The following is a 21,329-nucleotide window of genomic DNA, read 5'->3' on the forward strand; positions in this document are numbered from 1 at the left end:
GAAATGAGTGGTGGAGTCTAGTTAGAAGGAATGGAGATACATGGTGACTACTTCTGTACAGCATGTCTCTGGATTATCTCACATGTTTCAAACATTCCAGGATCTCTCCCTACAATAGCAATAGATAACAAACAACTCATTAATAGTTCAGTGTAAGGACATATGCTTTTAAGCCACTGGAAGCGCTGTAGAATCTGGCCCTACGGTAGGAATCTCATGAATTAGTTATTTTGGGTCAGGGGTTGTTCCCTTGGTTGTATACTGGTTTAGAAGCCTAGGCTGAGGTTTGTATGGCCACACCCAGCTCCTACTGTGTGGGCATCAAAATCCACTAGACAACTTTGCAAGTCTCAGCCTGAAAGGGGCAATGCTGGTTAAAAAACCTACTTTTAAAAACCAAGGTTTCCTTCCCTTGTTAGTAGTGACAGCTCCACTTATTCAAATAGGATTTTTCACAGTAAATTGCCAACTCCACACATTCAAAAATCACAAGTCAGGTGACCCAAAATCATGAGATTGGCTTAAATATCAAGAGGCCTTTTAAAGGCGAGCAATACTTCCCAACACACCTGACCTGGCATTCCACATGGAGCATGACCCTGGAGCACTGAGCACTGCGTCTGCGATCCAGCAAAGCACTTAAGCACATGGTTAATTTGCAGCCAGTGGGAATGCTCCAAGCACAGGGGTAGTCCCATTGGCTCGAAGCCAAGTATGTGTTTAAGAGCTTTGCTGGATCAGAGTCCCAGTGCTTGGTACCTAGCACGATGGAGTCCTTGGTACCACTTATTTTCTCTTCACATTGTGTTACATAAAAGGAAGAAAAAGAATATCAAAATACTGAAGAGAGTTTTGACGTAACCCATTCCACTAGCTCTCTCACAAATGGCCATTCCTTCCCTGTCTTGAAACACGTATGAAAATAAGTAAATCATTATTTTTATTTTAAGGGTTAACATCCTGCCTCTGCTCCAGAGGGCATTATGCTCAGCAGCCTGTGAATGAGTGGCATGCAAGAACTGTTACTAAGCAATGTACAAGAGAGCCTCGCAAAGGTTCACACAAAACAATGGTTTCCCTCTACTCCTCAAAAACAGCAGAGATACAGTGGCAAAGCTTCACTTACCAAACGAACTACAGTGTAGAGCCCTGGCTGGCATATCATGATGTATCACCACAAATAATTTAAACTACAATTGTTAAAATAAATTAACAAAGCACGTTGTGGGTGACGCAACATCTTGCTTCCCTCCCCCTTCTTTTTTTTTTAAAAACCACAGTGCATGTTCAATGTTGAAAAATTCAGCAATTTGCAACAGGAACCGACATCCCAGTATTTCATGCAAATCAGCACAACTCTACTGCACCGAGAAACAGAAGTCAAATAGGAAGTGTAAACTTGAATGTTATGATTGCCACCTATCTGATTTTCACCCGGACAGTCTGGGTTTCAGCTTGTTCGTCTGGGTGCCATTTGACAAGCCCGGACGTCCATTTGTTTTAAATCTGTGGAAAAGGTGGTAACCCTAAGTGTAAGGAAGGAAGCAGAACAGCAGCAGCAGCCGCTGCCTCGGGGGCCAGGCTGTTCATAGCTCTAGGGGCAGCATGTTGCCTTGTGCAGTCCACAGGTAACAGGTAAGGCAGCCTTGGCTATGCTGGTGAAGACCTCGGGGGAAAGAGGCAGAGAAGGGGCATAGCCTCAAGGGATGAGGTGAAGAAGGGGGCAGGGGCTTAGGGGAAGAGGCAGGGCAGAGCCTTGAGCGTTTAGTTACCAGCCATTAGAAAGATGGCAACCCTATTGAACGTGCTGCTTCAAGATCTTTGGGATGTTTCTGGATGAAGACATCTTTCAGCAATGAACTTTACATTGAACAAAGGGCACCAGCAGTGAGAGTTAATTCAGCACAAAGTACTTAAAATGAACATCTTAAAAGTGACAGAGTACAGATCTACATTTGGTCACCTTTCCATTCAGATGAAGACAAGTGTTATAGCTAAAATATGTAGGATCTTGTGCTGGAAAAGGGACTCTGATGCAGTTGAAACATTTGACAGATTGACAGCCCTGCAGACTCAACTCCTTCAGTCAGTTTCAGAGAGTACAAGTGCATGACCATAGTTGCATCTTTCTGCTGCCCTGCCCTGATAAGCAAGGGCCTCCTCTAGATTGGAGAGGGCAGTTCAGTGTCCACGGGTCATACCATCTCTGGCCTGTTGGCTGAGGCAGCCAACAAAGGCAGCAAATAGCACCAGCTGGGATAATGGTGGGCAGATGGATCCCTCTCCACAAGGAAATGGACTGGAACCACTGAATCCCATTTCACAGAGATTCCCCCCCACCCCAGACGTCCAGTCCCCTGAACCTTGTGTATCTAATAGAACAGGAGGTAATAAATCCATGGTTTGTTTTCACAGACTATGCACTCAGAATTGGAAGCAGCTTTACACTGCTTGACAAGATCCCTTTGGGTAAGAGTTCTGCTCTTCCTGGTAACCCAGGGCTGAAAACATCCCTTTCCAGGACAGCAGATTTTACATGAGTGTACAGTAACTCCTCACTTAAAGTCATCCTGGTTAATATTGTTTCATTGTTACGTTGCTGTTCGTTTAAAGTTGCGCAATGCTCCCTAATAATGTTGTTTGGCAGCCACTTGCTTTGTCCATTGCTTGCAGGAAGAGCAGCCCATTGGAGCTAGTGGTGGGGGCTTGGAACCAGTGTGGACCGGCCGCCCCCTATCAGCTCCCCTCTCCCCTAAGTTCCTGGTGCAGCAGCAGCCCAGCAGGCTATCAGTTGCCAACTGTCCCTCCCCCCACTGTCATGTGCTGCTCCTGCCCTTTGCCTTGGAGCTGCTCCAGGGGGCCTTCTGCTTGCTGCGTGGGGTGGGGTGGGGGAGCAGAGGGGGGTTAATGACAGGGTGCTCCCCTGCCCCCGATCCTGCCCCTCACTTACCCCATCGCTACAGAGCAGGGGGAGGAGGGGACATGACAGGGCTCAGGATGGACGGAGCTCGCTGGCAGTAGCTGCTGTCTCAACTTGCTGATCTACTTAAAAAGAGAATGTACTTAGAGTGGGGTCAGAGTATTTAAAGGGGCAATGCACATCTCTCTCTCACACACACAAGGGGTGTGTCTCTGTCTGCCATGCTGTCTCCTCTCCCTCCATCTGTGCTGCCTTGAAGAGTGTGAGGCTAAATTAACAATAACGTGCTAACCCTTGAGAGCTCAGCTGAATTCTAGTTCATCATTTAGCATTAAGCATTCCCTGGGAAATATCCCACCCTCTGACAATCATCATTGCTGTGTACAGTATTAAATTGTTTGTTTAAAACTTATACTGTCTTTCTCTGTGTGTGTGTGTAATTATATATATATATATATATATATATATATATATATATATATATATATATATATATATATATATATATATAGTCTTTTGTCTGGTGAAAAAAATTTCCCTGGAACCTAACCCCCCTTATTTACATTAATTCTTATTGGGAAATTGGATTCGCTTAACATCGTTTCGCTTAAAGTCACATTTTTCAGGAACATAACTACAATGTTAAGCGAGGAGTTACTGTAATTTGGCACCTAGTTATTCTGACCCTGTCATGCCTGTCCTCTGACTTCTGTGCTTGGTAGGTAGATGAGATGATTTTGGTGTTAGCTGTCAGTGCAGTACACCCCAGAACAATTGGAGATATAATGCTAAAGTCTCCATAGTGTAGGAGAAGTTGTGTGTCATACCTGTCTGTGTGCACATGTACACAACCACATCACAGCCTCAAACATCAGACAAAGAAATTAGAGACGTAAAAGCAGACCCTGAAGTGTTTTAATCATATCATGCATTTATATTAGCGAGAGAGTCCCAAGACACAGCCGTTTGACGTATTGGGATCTGAGGTTTTGTTCAGATCCACCTGATTATGTAACTGGTCTCATCACACAGGCTCCCAGAGCACCATACAAACTTACGCGGATGTACAATTTACACAAGGGAACACATCATGTACAGCCACCTCTGGGATGAAAGCAGGAACTAACAGCACATAACACTCAACAGTTTAGGGGACCTAATGTTACTGAGGCTGTAGGGGGAATTTAAGCAGGGAGAATGTAATCAGCAGGAATTCAGTTTGGACAGAGTTAATGAGAGGAAGTGAAGTTAACAGCACCAGGTTATACCCCCTGCTCTTGCAAAAAGTGTCCTGGGATCCTTAAAGGCCACATAAAGGTGGTTGGGAGGATATCAGTTTTCTGTTTCACTTCATAAATTCTACATACTGAATTCATTTGGTCTCAGTTGTTTCAAGGCTACTTGCACTATCTTTGTAGATATGGGGCTTCTTGAGCCTAAAATCAATGAATGCCTTGGATTTGGGGGCAGAACAATCTTTCTGAACAAACAGAACTAATCATGGCTGCAGATTCCAGAAGCTCTAAGAGTTCCCAGTTTTGAAGCCATGGACTTATTGTGCTAGCCACAGGCTTTAGATGCAGCACCTTTCCAGGGACATAGTCACACTGAACTGCATGTTCACTACAGTGAATGGCACCCTATAAATACAATGGATTAGATACTGCGAGCAGAGCCAGTCAGGCTTCTTTGGACATTCATCAACATGTGGTAGAGCTCTCAAGTTACACAACCACTAATAATGAAGGAGACAACACTTAACATCCTCTAGATTTTAAGTAGAAATGGACCCAAACCACAAAGTTCAGATCCAGACATAAACTTCCCAGATGTGTGGGGTGGAGGAAGAGTGTTCATTCAGGCCCAGTTCTAATTTTAAGATTCACAATGAAATTCACAAATAAAGCAACCATCTAATAATACTATTTATATCCAGACAGTGGGATCTATTAAAATAGCAACATTTACTGACAATCACCACACCACAATATTGGATACCAAAGTTGCTGTCTCAGATATAAGGAAATACACCACTATCTCCCATCACAAGCTGTGCTAACTGCTGGCAAACCCTGGTTTTCTAACAGCGACCAACATGTAGCACTACATTTCCCACTGTGCTGCACAAACATTTACCTACTCATCTGCACATTACCCCTTTTTAAGGTAGGTAACTAATATCACCACTTCACACAGAGATGGGGAAACAGACACACAGACTCCAACTCTGAACAGCAGCTGAGCTCCACTCAGCTGGTGAAGGATGTGGGGGGTCAAGGGAACCAGATTCAGGGTGGAACCCTCCAGTCCCCCCAACATAAGATGCTAGAGCACCCTGAGGGTTGCTCTAACTCCTGCACAGCTGCAACAACTCCGCAGGGCCACTGCAAGAGCTAAGGCCAACCCGAGGGCAGAGGTACTCCATGTCTCTCCTTGCATACCTCTGACATGCTCCTCGGTCAGGTGCTGCAAGCGGAGGTGGAGTAGAGTCATTCTGCTGCGTCTTTGCCAGCTAGGGGACCCTCCTATGTCAGAGGAATTCCCAAGGGTTTTTCATCTGGCTTTACAGACACCGCAGTTAGCATAAAGAGGCCGTGGTGGAAACCCAGAATGATGGCCAAAGCCATACAACAAGTAGCCCAGGTGGGAATAGAACCAGATGTCCTGACTGCCTGTCCTACGCTCAGTCCAACAGACCATGCTGTCTCTTATAGCAGTTGCAAGAATGGAATTAAGAACACAGAGGCTACCTATATGCCCAGTACTGGAGATGCCCTCGGAAGGAGGTCTCAGCTGCGCTGCAGGCTAAATTCTGATCTCTGATTACAAGTCCCTTCAGGAAAAGCAGAACATCCAACCCAAAAATCCCTTTTAAATTCACATCATTCTCATTCTTCCAGCTCAATAACCAGACTAATGCACGGCCCAGAAGATTTAGTAAGTGAAAGACAAAAAACAAACACACTTGCCATATGAGGGCCTGTGCCAAAACACCAGATTTGTTCCCATCACTTTGATTTTAGAAACAGGCCCAAGTTGCAAAATTTGGGTATTGACTTCAGCCACCCACCGGGGGCTGGCAGGGAGAAGGTAGAAATCTAGACCAGGATTCATCCATCTCCAGTAATCAGAACACAGATCCATTGCAAAGCCATCTAGAGAACTCTTTTCCTCAGACTGTAGCTTGTGACACACCAACAGAACTGGGAGTTAACCTGTGACACCCCAGCTAACATGGCATTAAGCCAGCAGCGGTACTACATAAAGTCCTGGTAGCTCTAAGCAGCCAGCCAATTACTAATCAGAAATCAGACTGTGTCCTTACCTTGGACTGGGCTTTTCAGTTAAAGGTGCCATTTGCTGGGTTCCCCTTCTACCCCCAGTTTGAACTCCACAGATGAGGTGTGAAAGAGTTAATTAGGATTTGCTCTGTGCAATTCAGCTGCTCAGTTCACTGAAGAGTAACAAGAGGTTTGGGGAGGCCTTTCTCTCTCTGGCATCCTTAAATACTTTGCTCCTCCCACCTCTGTGCTTTAATTAGCCAGCAGGCTCTTAATCATGTCAGCCTGTCACTTGGCTTGCTCACAATCAACCTCCTCCTCCCGCCTGCCTGGCATTCCTTAGCCCTTGACATCATGCAGACACTGAATGTTCCAGCAGATCTACCGGGGGTGGAAGGGGTGCTCAGTATGGGAAGGTAGGAGAGTAGGATAGAGATGCATTCGGGGAAGGAGCGTGATGGACAAAACTCTATAAAATAGTTGGGTAAAACACATGGAAAGCGCTGTGTAAAACAACAACACACTAAAGGAGCATATGCCTGTCCACGAGGGAACATTTTCATTAGCATCTGGCTATAGGCACTGGAGATCCTTATATGATGAGTAGGATCACAGGGATTGGCTAATGTTTCCGCAATTGGCAGAGTTAGGCCTGTAGTATAAATACTTGATATGACACCGAGAGAAACGATCAGCTTGAGAGCAAGAGAGATTAACCCCAGGAGCTTGGGAACCACAGCCATGTTGGGGCATCCATGGAGGGTAGAGTCCCCAAAGGAACGCAGGCTGGCTGAGCCAGGATTCCCCTGGGGGTCCCAGAGAGGAACACATGCTGGAGTGGGAGTGGTGCCAACCTTCACAGGGTGTAATGTGTGCTCCCTTGGGCCAGCTGGTAAGGAGGGAGAGTGAGACAACGGCCTCACCCTCTTTCGGGAGCAATTCTTCCAGTGCATGCACACAGGACACAAAAAGACTGGGACTGTGGCAGCCTGTGTCCAGAGCCACACAGGAGGTCAATGGCAAGTTCAACCTGGGGAGAACCTGGGGTTCTTGGCTCCTCGTCCTGGCTTTATCAGCAGGCCATCTATTCCAGTCCAGCAGTTTTCAAACGGTAAAAGCACTAGTGCTGGAGCTTCAGGGATGCATGACTGGGATTCTAGGCTCCATCTCTCCCTTAAGCCTCTGGGGCTCATTGCACTGCCCTATCTCCCCTTCAGCTGTGTGCTCTCTAATCTGCAGCCAACCTTAGGCTGTTCCAAACCTGTCTTAGGGACTCTTGAGTCTGAAGCGCTACAAACCATGCTGCGGACAGAGCACTCACAAATGTCTGGAAGGCAAGGGTCTCTGCAGGGACCAGAATAAAGACTAGGCTAAGAAAGCATCATTAATGGAGAAAAGGTTGCTGACTGTAGAGGAACAGAGCCCAAGGAAGTCTCTGGCTGGGTGCTTAATCTAACTTCAGATCCTTCTTGTACATAAAATGTTAGCGAGGGGTCTTCAAAAAAGCCCTAGAGGTGAAAACACACATGCACTTTAGGGCTGTTTGAACTCTAGATCCAGCTTCAGATTTTGAAGCTCAAGCCCATCTCTATTTTCCAGTCTAGCTGGTTAGCATCCCTATCCACAGCCTCCAGACAGCTGAGTTTTACAGCTACCATCCTGGTCTGGTAACTGGGCACAAGTGCATGAGGATGCTGGTAAGCACTGTTCTAGTCTACTTATGTATTTCGTATTGATCATACACCTCATGACGGCTGATCAGTGTTCTCAGTTATTTACCAGTATTAGAGAAGAGCCCCCTACTCAGAATTCACACCTGGGTTTCAAATGACCTAAGGTTTGGAGGGTTTTGGTTGGGCCCATTATACAGAAGAGGCCATTTGCAAAATTCAGATTTTGCTCAAGGTTTAGATCACAAACATGCTGACATTCAGGTGTGTTTGGGTTGAGAGAGGGAGTCAGTTCAGGCCTCTCTACAGTCAGATGACAGGATGATAGAAAGCGCTCCCCACTACAGGGGAAAAAACCAGATTTCACTAGCAAAACCAGAAAGGCTGACAAAAAACAAGGAATAGCCTCCAAAGTAAATGGTGCACATTAGTCATTCAGATTAGATTCACTGCATATTGTTTACATGTCACATAATAACAAGAAGACCTGCTAAGACTGATCTTGGATCCTCTCCTCCAAGTCTATTTCTGGTGTCCCCGGCCACACAAGGTCTGTCACATCAGCGCAAAGCCTGCTGCCTGCTGAGTACAGTACTAAGGGTTTGTAAACAAGCCCCAGACAGTTTGTCGTCAGGTAGGAAAAAAAGGAGCACCATTAAAATGTCAAGAGAGCATAAGCTGAACTTTGTGTAACTCTAATGGCTGGAGAACTCAAAAGGGCTGCAGGAAAGAGTCTCACTAGAGAGGGGCCTGGGAGGCAAAGTTTGAATCTTGATTCAAAGTTCAGGGGAGTTCAGATCAAGGGCTGGGATTCAAGTCCCTCCCGGGCTTTGCGATTAACAGGGTTCCAGCCACAGAGGCTACAAACATGGGGATGCTACCATAGGCTCCACTGCCAGAGAGAAGTTTGGGACGGGTACTTTCCCCTGAAGTTCTGCTGCCAGATGGACTAAGGTGGAACCAGGCTGGGAGCTGCTGAGGTGCTGCATTGCTTCAAGCAGCCACACGTCCTGCTTGAATTAAAAGCCAACACTCAGGCTATGGCTACACTAGACAGCTTACAATGGAGCTGCTGCACCGATGCAGTTCTAAGCCTATGAGAGAGAGCACTCCCACCGACTTAATTAATGAACCCCCAGTGAGCAGTGGGAGAAGCTCTCCTGTGGACCGAATGCTATGCACACTGGCACTTAGCTCAGGTAACTTATGTCACTCGGGGGGCGGGGGGGAGCTTATTCACACCGCTTAATGACTTAAGTAATACCGACATAAGTGGTAGTATAGTGATAGCCTTATTGCGTGATGAAGTGTCTTAGTGGGTTGGGAATGAGCAAAAACATTGGCAGACATTTTGAAGCCAAGCTGCAATAATCAAAAACTAACCAACAGCAGTGCCCACTTAACCATCCAGTTAGCTAATGCCTAAGGCACTTAGACAGCTCCATCCCAATAGCACCTCAGCACATCGCAACCTCTAATGTATTTATCTTCACAACACCCTGCAAGGCGAGGCAGTGCCATTACTCTCGTCGGACAGATGGGGAACTCAGGCCCAGACACGTTGAGGGTGCATGTACACAGCAAAAAGGGCCAATGGTGGCAAGTCTTAGAAGAGCCCAGATCAACTGATGCGGGTTTGCTCTGTGGGGCTAAAACTATCAGGGTAGCCGTTGGGGCATACGCTAGAGCCTGGGTCTGAAACCCAGCAAGGTGAGAGGGTCTCAGAGCTTGGGCTCAAGCCCCAATGCCTATGCAGCCTTTTTAGCCATGTGAGCCCCAGCCAGTTGGCCCAGGCTCTGAGACTCACTGCCACAGGGCTTTGGGGGTTTATTATTTTTGCTGTGCAGACATGGCCCGAAGGTTCTTCAGGGCCTCAGCTCCCCATCTAGTGATTTGTCCAATGCCACACAAAGTCTGCAGCACGGCCAGGAATTAAACCCAGGTCTCCTAGGCTTCAGGATAGTGTACTACCCGGTGGACCATCCCTCCTTTCATTGTGCCTTGTTTCCAATATGAAAATCATGTGCAAAACCCACACTAGATGGCGCAAGATTTTCCAATTCCAAAACAGATAGGAAAACTTACATGCAGGAATCACACATTTTTCATACCTTGATCACCTCATACAGCCATTTGCACGTGATAGTCCTCCAAGGCATTCCCACATCTGCTGTATCTAGTCCCTTAGGGCTTCAAAGGGGGTGCCACGTGTTGCATTATTTCAAAAGAGGTGCCAAAGAATGCCATGCAATAGTTTATGGGGGATTTGAGGCTCGTTCCTGGGGAGGAGCTGGTTGCAAGTGATGGAGCCAGTTTGCTTCTGCTAAAGATGGAAGGGGAACTGGCTCATGACATGCTCCCACTGCTGTATGCAATTCCGCAGTCTCAGTTCAAATCCCTCTGAGTTTGGGGGGTTTGAACCTCAAAGCAAAACTCGGCCACAACTACTTGGGCTCCACCCAACTCCATAAATCTGCACAGGCTTATTCAAATGTCCACAAACCTCACTGAGCCTGGCTTAAGTTCCTGCCTTGTTAGGAAACACCTGCCTGAGTTTCAGTTGTGAATGTTTCAAAGTCGCAATGAGAGGTGAGCCTAAACCACTCTCACCTGCCCTACACCCACTGGATTTCTAGGACAACTCAGAACTGTGTCTGAGCTTTGCAGCTTGGTCCTGCCGGCTGAGAACTGACCATGTGGCTATGAACACAAAAGCTAGCACCCTGACATAACTACCAGGCAGCTCATTGTGAAGGTAACACAGCACAGTCTGCCCCAGATACAGGCAGCTAGCCTGTCACAGGATGCTAAGCTTTTCAGGGCCTGTGAAACAGGCCCTGGGACGGAGCCTAGTCTGAGACAGAACCTCAACCCGACCCATTTCTAGGAAACAAACCCCCCTGCCCCTGCATCTACGGCAGGTGAGTCTTTGCAGATTTTAAGAAGCTGGCAGGTGGCCCTTGTTACAGTGATCGGCCAATTAACCCAGCAGGAGGTATAGAAGCTGCTGACTTTCAGCAAGAAGATTCCTGGTGTGAGGATACCTGTGCAGAGAGCATAGTCCATGATTTCATTTCCTTCCTGCCATTTGAGGAGTGTGAAAATAGTACCTACTCTGAGAGCCCAGCTAGAGGGAACATGGGTGTGTCAGATAGTTCTTTCCTGTTAAAGGACTAAGAAACCCAGTACTGGAGGGAGGGGGACAGAGAGCCCAGCTGTGCCCTCAGTTACATGGGTTTTTGTCCCACTGAAATGAATGGGAGTTACAGCCAGGTGACTGAGGGAACAGCTGGGCCCTCCATTGCCCAACACCTTGGGTTGTCATTTACTCCTGTGTAGAGTGGGACACAGTCACAGTCATTTGGATTTGGGGACATTTGACACCCACTTCCCTGGACTAAATGGGGGCACAGGAACAGGGCCATAGAGGAGCAGACACTGTGTATCTTTGTTCTGTGTTTGAGCAGCATCTAGCACCCTGGGGCCCTGGGCCATGACTGGGCTGCAAGGTGCTACCGTAATGCAAATAATGAATAATAATAATTTTGCCTTCCTCTGACACAGCTAGTATTGTATTAAAAACACAAAATCCTCAACACAGAGTGTTGAGATCGCACGCTTGTGCAAACAACAAAATGGAATGCAAAAGACTGGTTTAATGTAACCTTTTTAGATGGCTCTTTTCTTCCCACGGCCTGTCCAGCTTAGCCACTGAAGGGTTGAAATATTCTTGAAATGTGTTAATCCACCACGTTTGTTGCATCATCAGTCACAAGTGCCAGCACAATAGAGTGATTTACAATCAAGGGCTGGAGCAAGGAGATGGTTCTTACTCAGTACCCTGGATGTCAATATTGCGAGAAGATGACAACTAAGAGAAGAAACAAATTCTGGAGGAGAAAGTCTTCCACCAAGAGTGCCCTGCCACCGGCCCCCCACCATTCACTTCTAAGGGGCTGGACCGTGGAGTCCCTTCTCATACTAAGTAGTCCCCTCCTCCACAGTGAAGCTATTTGAGGAGTATGGTACCACTGCAAGGTGTAAGAAAGGGCTCCATAGCCTGGCGCAGAGGCTGTTCTTATGGCATCTCTAGCTTTGACTAAAATTGAAGAATAACAAAACAAATCAACCATGTGGGAATGTTGAGTTCCCTGAGCTTTTCAGCCTCATTTTGCTGACTCGAGAGGTTTGGGGACTTTGGCTCAGCACCTGAACTGGATGTGCATTCAAACTATGATCATTTGAGGGGTTGCTCAAGTCTAGTTCAGTGATTAGGAAGGGAAGCTGGAATTGCAGCAATAAGGGAACCCTGACAAACAAAACTCAGATGGAGAGATCTGTCCATTCGCGGATATTTTTTGGGAATAACTTCCCTGTTTGGGCTGCATCCTAATGGCTAATGACAACAGGCTAGAAAACAAAGTAGCCTGCTACTGATCCCCTGCTACCTAGCCAAAAGAGCACGCAGAGCCAAGAGCAATGTGCTTTCCTAAAGAAAAGAGTAAGTATTCATGGACACTACGTCTCAGTTGGTCTAACTCTTAGACTATTGCACCTACTGTATATGTCATTAATATTGATGGACCTAGCCCCAAACCCAGGGCTGAGTAGATGTTTGGATCTGACTCTGACCTTCCCAGATGAAACACTTCAGTGTTTCAAGTCATTGCCTTTAGGAGTTAAGAAGAACTTAATTCCACTTCTCTTCAACCCCTACCTCCCCACCAAAACTTGGTAGGCACACTATGGGGGCTGTAAGACATCAGGCACTGATGAAGTTAAATCAGCATTCCGTAGCATGGCAGTTTCTAACTTCAGGTGTGCCGAGAAGGAATGTGCTCAATAGGAGGCAGACAAAAAATCCGGGCCAACCTTTCTACTGCCCCTCCACCCCCAACTCAGCAGTCTCTCCCTCTTTAGCTGAGAAAAAGAGCTTGGATAATTAACTAGAATGATTAGTGTTGTTCTGTACAGCACAGAAAATACTGGGTCCCAATTAACTTGTGTTCAAAATACAGCCCACCCCGGGTATATAAAAGCTTGAGTATTTAGAGAGACAGCAGTGGTCTAGTGTATTGGCACAGAGCTGGGACACAGGAGTTCCTGGGTTTGCATATCAGTTCCACAGAGAACTAGCCAAGTTCTTTTCTGGATCTTGTCACCAGGATATCTGAGGGCCTCATAAACATTGGTGCATTTACATTTCCAACACCCCAGCCAGGTCAGGAAGTCTCATCCCCACTCCATACTCAAGCAGCTGAATCACAGAGAGATAAAGGGTTTGTTTTTTCACACATGCAAACAGCTCCACTTGCACTGGAGAGGAGCTGCCAGTGTCCTGCCCAAGGTAGCTCAGACTGGGGGCTCAAACACTGAAAGTCTCAAAACTTAGAGGTTGCTTTTGAAGAGGCTGGACTAAGTGGCTTGCCCATGGACACACAAGAAGTCACTGGTACAGCTGAGAATAAAACCCATGAGTGTCCAAATCCCCTAAATGACTTTACAAATCCCACCCCGGTTCTCCTCCAGTAACTGAAGGTTTAGCCTAGATTAAAGCAAACAAGAATTTGCCCATCAAGCCATGAGTTGCACCCATGACACTTTGTCACTGGTCATTTGACCCTTTCAACATAGCTCAGCAAACATTTCCCTCCAGATAACTGTAGATATTTCAGTTTTGGGCTCTTGCTGTCTGCCACGTGGAATCAGTAGAAGCTGTGAATCTAAGAGCAGATTGGGAAGACACTAAGGAAAACATTTGAAACGTATTTCCATCCCTTCCAGCATCTCTGCCTCATAGATTCTCCATCTGTTCCCAAACCTCAGCTGATAAAAGTCTTATTTCTGCACCGCTCTGTATTATTTAGCTCTGTCTGGCATTCTGAGATGGGCAGAGTGGCATGAAAGATGTGTGACATTGGGTTCAGATACCAGTTGCTGCTCCCTCTGGAGGAAACCTTGCCCTGGGCCACAGTGGGGGCTTAGTGAGAGAGCTAATCATGCCTCCTCCCTCCCTGTAGCTTTCTAGCACTCACTGAAACCCCAAGGCTGGGACACCTAATCAGGTGGCTGCTGCTCCATGGGCCTAGTGAGATGTGGTCCATTATGGGAGGGGCAATCAGGCCCCCAGCCCTTCAGAAATTAGGCAACAGCCTCCCACATGCAAAGGATGGGTAGAGAAGCGGGAGGGGAATGATGGTATGAGCCGCCAGCTTGATAGCTCAGAGATCCACCAAGCTCTAAGCACATTCCATTTCCTGTACAGTGTAGGGACAATGAGTATGTGTAAGGGCTGGATTTCACCGGTTACATTCTGATAAGCTCACCTTTGTTTTCTGTCTCCTCATCTATAGCTCTAACCTTCACATGACTCATTTAGTGATCAGAGTTCTCCATCTCCTCTGCCCCACGGACGACAGCCTAATCGTATTAATCTCCCATGCAAGCCATATGCAGCATTTAGATTATTTCTTGCCCGCCTTTGCTCCAGATTGCCAGACCTGGAGCTCTTTAATCTCCAGGCTGAAGTGAATATTTGATCTGTGGATGGGGTTGCAGGTTGTACATAAAAACGAATTATATATTAAATGAAAGAAAGGAGAGATAGCACTGAGAGTTCTCCCCAGTGTCCTATGTGCCTCTGGCAAAAAATTCATACTAGACCAAAATATGTCACAGCCTCTAAGTTTGTTTAGTCACATTGAAAGAAAAATACCAGACTAGTTAGAGCTAGCCAGGGCCTGGGCCTGGGGGCCTGTGCAGGACACCTACCCAGACACTGAGAGCTGTGTGCCCACTCCCTCCCTCCTCAGAGCAGGGCAGGACAGAGCCTAGGTGACCAACACAGCTGAGCTGGCATGGGAAGTGTCATCGATTGTTTCTGGGGTAGGCTAGTGGAAAATTATTACCAGTTCTCCTCCACTCCCCAACCAAGCAAGAAGTGGGGAGGAACTGTGACTCTGAGGCGCCTTCTGGGCTCTGCAGCTGGCCTCTTGCTCAAGACGATGCCTGACAATACAGCCTGTCCCTGGAATAGCATTCAATAATGGTTCCCAAGTTCTCATTAGAAAAAAATATTGCAGTGAGAACACAGGGGTCAAATTCAGGCCAGGTGTAAAATGGTGCCACTCCATCAACGTCAATGGAGTCACCCCTGGCTGTCGGTGGGGTAGAATGTAGCTGCTTTGGGAGGTAGCAGGATTAGCATGGCATAAAAACTGGCCTGATTTGTCCCATAAGCTTCTCCAGCACCCTCTTCCATGACCCGGATAAAGCACTTTCCCTTTGCGGAGGGGCGGAGTGCATAAAAGGCACAGCACTCTCATAATGTGAACAGTCCCTATGTGCTTAGCGTGACAGAAACCCTGAAGCTGCTGCCTCGTTTGCATTGTACTGGAGGGGGGTTGTGTTACTGCAATCGTATATATGTAACCCTTGAATCCCAGCAGCAGTATGTGTGTGCCTCAGGCCTGGTCTATACTACGATTTTAGGTCGAATTTAGCAGCGTTACCTTAATTTAACCCTGCATCCATCCACATGACAAAGCCCTTTTTTTCGACTTAAAGGGCCCTTAAAATCGATTTATTTACTCCACCTCTGACGAGGGGATTAGCACTGAAATCGGCCTTGCCAGGTCGAATTTGGGGTAGTGAGGATGCAATTCGGTGGTATCGGCCTCCGGGAACTATCCCAGAGTGCTCCATTGTGAACACTCTGGACAGCGCTCTCAACTCAGACGCACTAGCCAGGTAGACAGGAAAAGTCTCATGAACTTTTGAATTTCATTTCCTGTTTGGCCAGAGTTGCAAGCTCATCAGCAAAGGTTACCATGGAGTCCCAGAATCGCAAAAGAGCTCCAGCATGGACTGAATGGGAGGTATGGGATCTGATTGGTGTATGGGGAGATGAACCCGTGCTAGCTGAACTCTGTTCCAGTAAACAAAATGCCAAAACATTTGAAAGTCTCCAAGGGCATGAAGGACAGAGGCTATAACAGGGACTCGCGACAGTGCCATGTGAAAATTAATGAGCTCAGGCAAGCCTATCAAAAAACCAGAGAGACAAATGGCTGCTCCAGGTCACAGCCCCAAACATGCTGCTTCTATGATGAGCTGCATGCCATTCTAGGGGGTGCAGCCACCAGTACCCCAACCCAGTGCTTTGACTCCGTCAATGGAGTAGGACACAACATGGAAGTGGGTTTTGGGGACGAGGAAGATGATGATGAGGAGGTTGAAGATAGCTCACAGCAAAAAAGCGGAGAAACTGGTTTCCTCAACAGCCAGGATCTGTTTCTCATCCTGGACCTAAGGCCAGTAACCCCCGAACCCACCCAAGGCGGGCTCCCAGACCGTGTAGGCAGAGAAGGGACCTCTGGTGAGTGTACCTTTGTAAATATTAGACATGGTTTAAAAGCAAGCGTGTTTAATGATTAATATGCCCTGGCATTTGCAGCTAGTACAGCTACTGGAAAAGTCTGTTAATGTGTCTGGGGATGGAGCGGAAATCCTCCAGGGACATCTACATAAAGCTCTTCTGGATGTACTCCCACAGCCTTTGCAAAAGGTTTCTGGGGAGGGCAGCCTTATTCTGTCCTCCATGGTAGGACACTTTGCCACTCCAGGCCAGTAGCACATAGTCGGGAATCATTGCAGAACAAAGCATTGCAGCGTATGGTCCTGGTGTTTGCTGGCATTCAAACAACATCCATTCCTTATCTCTCTGTGTTATCCTCAGGAGAATGATATAATTCATGGTCACCTGGTTGAAATAGGGCGGTTTTATTAAGTGGACATTCCTGCTGGGCTGTTTGCCTGTGGCTCAACAGAAATGCTCCCCGCTGTTAGCCATGCGGTAGGGGGAGGGGTGAAGCCATCAAAATGCGACCTTGTAACGAAAGCACATGTGCTATGTAATGTTAACAGCAAGGTTTACGGTGAAAGAGTGTACCCACTGTTCTATAAAATGTGTCTTTTTAACTACCACTCTCCCTTTTTTTTCCTCCACCAGCTACATGTCTCTCCTTCCCAGAGGCTAGTGAAGATTAGAAGGTGAAAAAAACGCACTCGAGATGAAATGTTCTCTGAGCTCATGCTGTCCTCTCACACTGACAGAGCATAGCAGAATGCGTGGAGGCAGACAATGTCAGAGTGCAGGAAAGCACAATATGAACGTGAGGAGAGGTGGCGGGCTGAAGAGAGTAAGTGGTGAGCTGAAGATGATAGGTGACGTCAGCTTGCTGAGAGAAGGCAGGAGTCAATGCTCAGGCTGCTGGAGCATCAAACTCATATGCTCCAGCGTATGGTTGAGCTGCAGGAAAGGCAGCAGGAGCACAGACCACTACTACAGCCCCTGTGTAACCAACCACCCTCCTCCTCAAGTTCCATAGCCTCCTCACCCAGACGCCCAAGAACGCGGTGGGGGGGCATCCAGCCACCCAGCCACTCCACCCCAGAAGATTGCCCAAGCAACAGAAGGCTGGCATTCAATAAGTTTTAAAGTGCAGTGTGGCCTTGTCCTTTCCTCCTCCCCCACCCCACCCGGTGCTTCCCTCCTCCTCAACCCCTCCTGGGCTATCTTAGCAGTTATCCCTCTATCTGTGTGATGAATTAATAAAGAATTCATGAATGTGTAGCAACAATGACTTTATTGCCTCTGCAAGCGGTGATCAAAGGGGGGAGGGGAGGGTGGTTAGCTTACAGGGAAATAGAGTTAACCAAGGGGGGAGGGGTCATCAAGGAGAAACAAACAGAACAGTCGCACAGTAGCCTGGCCAGTCATGAAACTGGTTTTCAAAGCTTCTCTGATGTGCACCACGCCCTCCTGTACTCTTCTAACCGCTCTGGTGTCTGGCTGCGCGTAATCAGTGGCCAGGCAATTTGCCTCAACCTCCCATCCCACGATAAATATCTCCTCCTTACTCTCACAGATATTGTGGAGCGCATAGCAAGCAGTAATAACAATGGGAATATTGGTTTCGCTGAGGACTATCTGAGTCAGTAAACTGCGCCAGAACGCTTTTAAACATCCAAATGCCAGGGGCGGTTCTAGACATTTCGCCGCCCCAAGCATGGCGTCATGCCCCGAGGGGCGCTCTGCCAGTCGCCGGACCCGCAGCTCCGGTGGACCTCCCGCAGGTGTGCCTGCGGAGGGTGCTCTGGTCCCGCGGCTCCGGTGGACCTCCTGCAGGGACCAGCGCCCTCCGCAGGCACACCTGCGGGAGGTCCACCGAAGCCGCGGGACCAGCGGACCCTCCGCAGACATGCTGCCGAAGGCTGCCTGCCTGCCACCCTCCCGGTGACCGGCAGAGCGCCCCCGCGACATGCCGCTCCAAGCACATGCTTGGCGTGCTGAGGCCTGGGGCCACCCCTGCCAAAGGCACATTCTACCACCATTTTGCACTTGCTCAGCTTATAGTTGAACAGCTCCTGACTACTGTACAGGCTGCCTGTGTATGGCTTCATGAGCCATGGCATTAAAGGGTAGGCTGGGTCCCCAAGGATAACTATAAGCATTTCAACATCTCCAACGGTTATTTTCTGGTTTGGGAAGAAAGTCCCTTCTTGCAGCTTTTGAAACAGACCAGAGTTCCTGAAGATGTGAGTGTCATGTACCTTTCCCAGCCATCTCATGTTGATGTTGGTGAAGCGTCCCTTGTGATCCACCAGTGCTTTTAGCATCATTGAAAAGTACCCCTTTCTGTTTATGTACTCGCTGGCTTGGTGCTCCAGTGCCAAGATTGGGATATGGGTTACATCTATTGCCCCACCACAGTTGGGGAATCCCATTTCAGCAAAGCCATCCACTATGGCCTGCACTTTTCCCAGAGTCACAACCCTTTCTAGCAGAAGGTTAGTGATTGCCTTGCCTACTTGGATCATGGCAGCCCCCACAGTAGATTTGTCCACTCCAAATTGATGCCCGACTGACTGGTAGCTGTCTGGCGTTGCAAGCTTCGATAGGGTTATCACCATTCACTTCTCAACTGTGAGGGTTGCTCTCATCTTGGTATTCTGGTGCTTCAGGGAAGGGGAAAGCAAGCCACGAAGTTCCATGAAAATGACCTTACGCATGCAAAAGTTTCGCAGCCACTGGGATTTGTCCCAGACCTGCAACACTATGCAGACCAACCAGTCTGTACTTGTTTCCCAGGACCAGAATCGGCGTTCCACGGCATGAACGTGCCCCATTAACACCATGATGTGTACGCTGCCAGGGCCCGTACTTTGTGAGAAGTCCATGTCCATGTCTATGTCCTCATCACTTTTGTCACTGCACTGCTGTCGCCTTCTTACCTGGTTTCGCTTTGGCAGGTTCTGGTTCTGCATATACTTCAGGATAATGCACGCAGTGTTTACAGTGCTCATAACTGCCATGGTGATCTGAGCGGGCTCCATGTTCCCAGTGCTATGGCATCTGCGCTGAAAAAAGGCGCAAAACGATTGTCTGCCGTTGCTCTGATGGAGGGAGAGGCGACTGACGACATAGCTTACAGGGGATTAAAATCAACAAAGGGGGTGGCTTTGCATCAAGGAGAAATAAACAATTGTCACATAGAATGGCCCCCTCAAGGATTGAACTCAGACTCCTGGGTTTAGCAGGCTGTTGATTTCACGGAGGAAGGGGGGAGCAAATGAATACAAATGAATACAAAACAAATCTGGTCTATTTCTTGTTTTGATCCACTCCATCTATCTTATATATCTTAGGCTGGCAGCAGTACGACTTCTAGCCATTGTCATCTCCTGGGTGCTCGCCAGAAGATGCTGCATTACGATTGCTAGCCGCCATCATCTCCTGGCTGCTTGCCAGAAGACGGTGCAATACAACTGGGGAATGACCTGGCTGAGTCACTCCCATGTCTGCCCAGGCACCCCTGACAGACCTCACCGTGGTCGGCTAAAAGAGCACCCAGGAATACGGTGATGACGAATACCAGTCGTAATGCACCGTCTGCTGCCAAAAGGCAATGAGCTGCTGCTGTGTAGCAATGCAGTCCCACGTCTGCCAGCACTCAGAAGACATACGATGACGGTGAGCTGAGTGGACTCCATGCTTGCTGTGGTATGGCATCTGCACAGGTAACCCAGGAAAAAAGGCGCAAAATGATTGTCTACCGTTACTTTCATGGTGTGGGGGGGGGCCTAACGACATGTACCCAGCACCACCTGTGACACTGTTTTTGCCCCATCAGGTATTGGGATCTCAACCCAGAATTCCAATTGGGCAGCGGAGACTGTGGAAACTGTGGGATAGATACCCACAGCTACCCACAGTGCAACGCTCTGGAAGTCGATGCTAGCCTCGGTACTGTGGACGCAGTCTGCCGAGTTAATGCACTTAGAGCATTTTGTGCAGGGACACACACAATCGACTGTATAAAAATGATTTCTAAAAAAACGGCTTCTATAAATTCGACCTAATTTTGTAGTGTAGACATACCCTCAGACAACACGGGTAATGTGCGTCAGTTTGAGGCAGTAGAGTTACGTGGGAGAGGAGTCAACCAGACTCTGGAACACTGAAATCTGGGCCTGATGGCGCATATGACGTGGGGAGGAAGAGGAAGAAGAGACGGGAGAGGCTGTTCTCCTGGTGCCTTCAGGAGGTCAAGGATGGCAGGAAGCTGCCCCTCCCATTTGTCTCATTTATAAAGCTCTAGCATCTCTGAGAAGCAACAGTTTCCCGCTCCAGGGGCTCTGACCCTTGTCTTCCTAACTACTCCGTCTCCTAGTGGGCTTGCCATGGGGATCACACTACGGGAAGAAGGGTTTTACAGGCAAGCCTCATCCATGACAGTATCTCTAAAGCTTTGTGCTTCGGTACAAAACTTTTAAAACCTGACACACTTGTGCCTCGTAGGGGTAAAAATATCAAGCCTCATCTCAGAGCTGCCAGTTCTCTTTCAACCCATAAATTAACTAACAAGGCAATTGGGACTGGATGGGATTCTGAACTCCTTCTAAGAATACAACTCTGTTTTACCAGTGCTGCATCTCTATTGTCAAGGAACAGTCAACCCCTTGACTTCCTCTCTGCGGTGTATGGAAAACAATATTAAATCGTGTAGCTATCACTTTAAATCCTCAGAGGTTCCCTGGTCCTACTTGCTGGCTAGGAAACTGTGTAGGGAAGGGTGAGATCAGAGTCAGTCTGCAGCCAGGTAGTCCATGGTAAGGTGGGGTGAGTTATGCCTCTGTTTTATGGAGCAGCTGCTTTGTCTTTCTCTGTTTTTGGCTAGAGTGGGTTATCATTCTGGATAAAGAATAAAAGTTGTGTTACGTTGCAACTTTTCAGCAAGAATATTTGTGTTTTTATCTCACTTCTTTGTGTGTGCATGTTGTAAACATAACACTCCTAACCAAAAACATGGCAGAGATCCAAACACAATTTCTGGTCTTTCAGCACAGATCTGTTCCCTTCCCTCCTCCCCCAAACTTTTCACACTAGCTTTGTTA

General features: G+C 47.7%; 1 protein-coding gene across 41 annotated transcripts in view; it reads right to left on the reverse strand.

Annotated features, from left to right (window-relative positions):
- The window catches only part of SORBS1 (sorbin and SH3 domain containing 1), a 275,655-nt gene that overhangs the window by 106,868 nt on the left and 147,458 nt on the right, over positions 1–21,329 (reverse strand). The window contains exon 1 of one of the 41 annotated variants that reach the window (XM_050959926.1): positions 6,246–6,397. The exons of the other annotated variants lie outside the window; for them this stretch is intronic. Within the exon in view, the coding sequence (XP_050815883.1) occupies positions 6,246–6,277 (32 nt within the window). The 5' untranslated portion in view covers positions 6,278–6,397. Of the gene's footprint in view, positions 1–6,245; positions 6,398–21,329 lie in introns of those variants that run through there. 41 annotated transcript variants of the gene reach the window in all.

The sequence above is a fragment of the Gopherus flavomarginatus genome, chromosome 6 (assembly GCF_025201925.1).
Source record: "Gopherus flavomarginatus isolate rGopFla2 chromosome 6, rGopFla2.mat.asm, whole genome shotgun sequence".
NCBI classification, from domain to species: domain Eukaryota; kingdom Metazoa; phylum Chordata; order Testudines; family Testudinidae; genus Gopherus; species Gopherus flavomarginatus.